General features: G+C 38.1%; 1 protein-coding gene across 1 annotated transcript; it reads right to left on the bottom strand.

Moving 5' to 3' along the window:
- LOC109363555 lies at window positions 4,264-5,531 on the bottom strand. Its single transcript, XM_019609815.1, has 2 exons — window positions 4,988-5,531; window positions 4,264-4,883 (listed from the first exon to the last, which is right to left on the bottom strand). The coding sequence occupies exons 1-2, from the start codon at window positions 5,529-5,531 to the stop codon at window positions 4,264-4,266; spliced, it is 1,164 nt and encodes a 387-aa protein (XP_019465360.1).

Genomic DNA, 5,772 nt, shown 5'->3' with positions numbered 1-5,772 from the left:
ATGGTCATTTCAACACATTCTTGATAGTGTTGATCTCATACTTAAACACCATTTAAATCAACATTTCTTAAGTAACACTTACCACTTTAAAGTAAGCTTACCTTATCAATGTTCGTCCTACAACAAATCAATCATCCTTGACTTCATAACACTTTAAGTTAATAAAGTCAAGACTTTTATAAGTCATCTTTTATTCCAAATCACCCAAATCATTACTTGAACTTGGAAGTCAAAGAATATCATTTACTAACCAACTTTTAACTCATAATATTCTAAAACAACACTTTTTTCACAAAACTCATCCATAAACATTTTGGATTTCAAAGTTAGAAACTAAACTTTTCCTAAACACATATAGGCCAGGATTTAGACCTAATACTAAGGAAAGCTTTGCTATTTCAACTTATCATTAAACATTTTAAAGGATCCTTTGATAACAAAATCATCCCCTTTGAAACAAAATCAAACTTCACCATTAAAAATATACTATTCTAAACTTGTCCAAGGCTATGGTTTTTCAAGCAAAAAACAAGTGAAAAATTCCAAACTTTGCATGGTTAGGAAAACTCCATAAAGGTTCCTTTGATATACAACTATCACCTTTAACCATGTTCAAATACCAGAAAAACATACAAACTTTCTAAACATAAAAAAAAAACAGCCCCATGAACACAAATAGTTCATGGTTTCAAAATAACTTTCTAAGTTCAAGAAAATATCTATTTGGAGTTTTAAACATAAAACGAGTTAGGAAGATATTTAGAACACTTCAATAGTTGAAAATGTTCATAACATACCTATAAACATCATAATAAAATTTCATAAACATCTAATGGTTAGATCTTAGGAGATGAAGAAATCAAAATGAAAAGCCACGAAGAACTACCTTGAGAGTTCTTAGAGAATGCAAAGAGAAGAAAGAGTTTGAAATGCCAAGGTATTCTCTTAGATAGGGTTTGGCTCCTTAAAAAGAGAAATCAGGTTTGGGGGGAAAAAGTCAAAGGTTTTTCACAAAGTAGTTTGTGTAAGAGATAGGTGAATGATTTTAGGGATTTTGTGTAAGAGGATATGTACATTTGCTTGTTTAACAAGCAAGCCTCTTACATGAAAGTGATGTGACCTTTTCGAAAATACATTCTCGATTAAACCATGTCCGAGTATTGTCGGCTAATACCAGTCGGATAATAAAAATTTCCCAAATTTGATTTACGGTTAGAACTTCGAAACACGGAATTCAGAGTGAAAAATATTTAGAAATGCATTCTGAACGAACTTGATGTCTATCTTGGCTTGAAATAATATTTTGAAGCCAATGGCGCAATCAGAATTCGACTCTGAGTTACAGAACTCAAAAACACGTTAATGGACCGAATTTGAGCGAATTTGGGCCTGACAGCAGCTCAAAAATATTTCATCACATAAAATAACGAAAATTTACCAAAAAATAGAAAATCATAAAAAAAGACTAACACTCAACTATGGTTTCATCTAAATAACTAAATAAATAGCTATTAATTTCTAAAATTAATCGTTGGTAAAATAAATAATTAATAAAACATACAGAGAAAATTCATAGTGTTACAATCCTCCCCCACTTATAAGATTTTCGTCCTCGAAAATTAAACGTACCTCTTAAGAAAATAGAGAGGGATAGAACTCTTTCATGTTGTCTTCGACTTCTCAAGTTGCATCTTCTCCATTTGATTGACTCCATATCACCTTGACCAAGGCAATCTCCTTGCCTCGCAACATCTTCACACTGCGATCCTCAATTCCCAAGGGCATAGTTTCAAAAGTGAGATTATCCTTTAGCTGGATTGAATTAGGTTCAATGATGTGCGACGGGCCACTAATGTATTTTCTAAGTTGAGACACATGGAAGACATTATGTAGGTTTCACAATAAAGGTGGCAAGGCTATTTGGTAAGCTACCAGTCTGACTTTTCTAAGGATTTGGTATGGTCCTATGAATTTAGGGGTAAGCTTACGGGCTTTAAGCACTCTGCTAATACCATTCGTTGGAACCACCCTCATGAACACATGATCTCCTTCCTCAAAACTGAGAGGGTTGCTCTTTTTATCAAAATAGTTCTTCTACCTACTCTGAGTTGTCTTCATGTTTTCTCTTATCATTCTGATCTTTTCCATCGTCTTTTGAACCACATCGAGTCCTAGTATCAGATTCTCCCCTGCTTCAAACCAACATAATAGTGTTCTGCACTTTCTGCCGTAAAGAGCTTCATATGGCGCCATGTCGATACTCGAATGGAAACTGTTGTTGTAGGTGAACTCTATCAAAGGCAAGTAGTCCTCCCAACTTCCAGAGTGTTCCAACACACATGCTCTTAGTATGTCTTCCAAAGATTGGATAGTCCGCTCAGATTGGCCATCCGTCTGCGAGTGGTAAGTTGAACTCATACTCAGTTTGGTACCCAAGGCTGTTTGCAAACCATTCCACAATTTCAAAGTGAAACGTGGGTCTCTATCCGAGATGATATTTGTAGGAATACCATGCAATCGGACAATCTCCTTGATGTACAAATCTGTTAGCCTTTCCAATGAGTATTTCATATTGATTGGTAGAAAGTGAGTTGTCTTCATCAAACGATCCACTATCACCCAAACTGCATCATAACCTTTCGGAGTTCAAGGAAATCCGCTCACAAAATCCATTGTAATGCTATCCCGTTTCCACACGGGAATATCCAAAGGTTGAAGTTCCCCTCCGGGTCTCTTGTGCTCGATCTTTGCCTTCTGACATGTTAAGAAGCACGAGACATACTCAGCTACTTCTTTCTTCATATCGAACCACCAGGACATCTTCTTCAAGTCTTGATACATCTTGGTAGCTCTAGGGTGATTACTTAGTTTGCTCTTATGGGCTTTGTCCAAGATTACCATTTCTAAATTGGGGTCTCTTGGCATACAAACTCGGTTCTTGCATCTCAACACTCCATCAGTTCCTTCTTGAAATTCTGGGGCTCTCCCTTCAACCAACAAGGTTCTCTTCTATTGCAGTTCTGGATCAGAACTTTGCAAACCTTTTAGTTGTTCCAGAAATTCATTTGTTACTGTAAGCATACCTAAAGTCAAACTCTTAGGTTTTACTTGCACTGCGAGGCTTAAATTCTTGAAATCTTCAATCAATTCCATCTCTCTGACCATCATGGTTGACATATGTAGGGACTTTCTACTCAAAGCATCAGCCACCATATTAGCTTTCCCAGGGTAGTATTGGAGATCAAAGTCATAGTCTTTTAGAAATTCAATCTACCTTCTTTGCCTCATGTTCAACTCCTTCTAATCAAATAGATACTTCAAACTTTTGTGATCACTGAAGACTTCAAATATTACTCCATAAAGATGATGCCTTCAGATCTTAAGAGCAAATACGATCGCGACCAACTCCAAGTCATGCGTCGGATAATTCTGCTCATATGTCTTTAGTTGTCTTAAAGCATAAGCTACCACCTTTTGTTGTTGCATCAACATGCAACCCATGCCTTGTTACGCGTCACAGTACACGTTGTATTTCTCCTTCGGGTCTGGTAGAGTCAACACGGGTGTTGTAGTCAATCTCTTCTTAAATTCTTGAATGTTTTCCTCACACTTCGCCGTCCAGACGAAAGTCTCGTTTTTCATTATTAACGTAGTCAGTGGTAACGCCAACTTCGAAAACCCTTCAATGAACTTCTGATAGTATCCTGCTAAACCGAGGACGCTTCTGATTTCTGTAACGGATTTTGGAGAATTCCATTCCATCACTGTTCCCACTTTATTCGGGTCGACAACGATTCCTTTGCTTGATATTACATGCTTGAGAAAATTCACCGATACTAACCAAAATTCGCATTTCGAAAGTTTGGCGTAGAGTTGATTGTCCTTTAACACCTGCAACACTATTCTCAGATGCTTCGCATGTTCCTCCTGATCTTTAGAATAAATTAGGATATCAATGATAAATACGACCACAAATGTGTCGAGGTATGGAGGAAAAATCCTATTCATGTATTCCATGAACACTACAGAAGCATTGCTTACACCAAATGGCATCACGAGATATTTGTAATGACCATATCGCGTATGAAAAGCAGTTTTCGGAATATACTCTAACTTCACGCGTATTTGGTGGTATCTAGATCTAAGATCGATCTTTGAAAACATGGTAGCTCCTCTCAATGGATCCATCAAGTCATTAATTCTCGGCAATGGGTACTTGTTCTTGATGGTGACCTTGTTCAACTATCGATAGTCAGTACACAACTATATACTACCATCCTTCTTCTTCCCAAATAACATCGGAACACCCCATGGTGAAACACTAGGTCTGACAAACTGTTTCTGTAGCAAGTCTTCCAATTGCTTCTTCAACTCCGTTAACTCCAACGGTGCCATTCTGTAGGGAGCTATAGAGATCAGTCCAGTTCTAGGAACCAGATCGATAGCAAACTCTATCTCCCTTACCGGGGATAAACCATGAATATCATCTGGAAAAACTTCGGAGAAATTTCTAACCACGGGTAGATTCTGAATCTCTTCTCCGTCTTTCTTTTCCAATGATGACAACAACATAAATACTTGAACTCCATCTTTCAAGAGTTCCTTCAATTGATTGGCAGTGGTGCTTTGGGTGTCATAACAAGATTCAATGGGGTTATTGGGGTCACTAAAGATCAATGTTTTGTTAAAGCAGTTCAGAAGAACATGGCTGTTAAACAACCAGTCCATCCCTAAGATGATATCTAGTTGGGATAAGGGTAGACAAATCACATCTACTACAAAGGTTCTTTCATCTAAAGTTATGGGACAATGAGAACACATAGTTGACACTATGACAGGTTCATTTGTGGGTGTGGATACAATTATGTCATAGGGTAAGGACACTATAAACAATGCTAATAGGTTTACAACATCATTAGATATGAAAGAATGGGTTGCACCCGAATCAAAAGCACAAATAAAGAAATCTCATTAATACAACATGTACCTTGTATGATGTCTTCGTTGCCCTCGATCTCGGTTCTACTCATGGCGAACACCCTTCCTTTGGCCTTAGGTCTTGCCGCTTGAACAATATTCACTTCTTCCCTTTTCAGCTTAGGGCACATCGGCTTGATGTGTCCAGGTTGATTGCAGTGATAGCACACTAGGTAGTTGAGACTGAAGTGCTTCCCTTTGCACTTCGAATACCAAGGTGGTGTGTTGAGGTTAGAGTTCCCAACTGGTGAACTCATTTTGTTGTTGTTGTTTTTGTTGATTTTGTTCTTGTTGTTTCCTTGTCGGAAGCCTCTCTTGTTGTAAGGCTTGAAACTCCTCTGTTGATTTCTTGATGACGAAGCATAGGGTTTCTGGTTGCGGTTGAAAGGATTTCCCCTTCCAAGTCCTTGCCCGAAATTCCTTTGGGGTCCGTAGGAATTTCCGGGTGGTACAACACTTTTCAGTGCTGCATTTCTCGCATTCATGCTTTCTTTATAAAGCCGACATCTGCTAACCAGAGTTGCAAAATCTGGTATCTGCTGAAGTACGAACATTTGGATGTTTCATTCCCCCACTTGATTGTAGTGTGGGGCATATCTAGCCAAATCTTCAAATTTGGCAGCATATTCCCCAACTGTCATGCTTCCCTCCTGTAGACGCAGAAATTCCATTCCCTTCTTGGTCCTCATATCTGCAGGAAAGTACTTCTGCATAAATCTATCTTTGAAAGTTGTCCAATTGACAACTTGTTGTTCATGCACCATCTGGCGGCTAGTGAACTCCCACCATTTTCCA

Source organism: Lupinus angustifolius, chromosome LG13, assembly GCF_001865875.1.
Source record: "Lupinus angustifolius cultivar Tanjil chromosome LG13, LupAngTanjil_v1.0, whole genome shotgun sequence".
Classification (NCBI taxonomy): Eukaryota; Viridiplantae; Streptophyta; class Magnoliopsida; order Fabales; family Fabaceae; genus Lupinus; species Lupinus angustifolius.
Note: the sequence above shows the minus strand (reverse complement) of the source record. Positions and strands in the feature narration are given on the sequence as shown.

Bases quoted from the DNA above. Each gene is read 5' to 3' on its own strand.
- LOC109363555 (XM_019609815.1), bottom strand. From the start codon at position 5,531: ATGTTCGTACTTCAGCAGATACCAGATTTTGCAACTCTGGTTAGCAGA. The intron at 4,884-4,987 runs GTACATGTTGTA...CATTGTTTATAG, and splicing joins CAACGAAGACATCATACAAG to TGTCCTTACCCTATGACATA.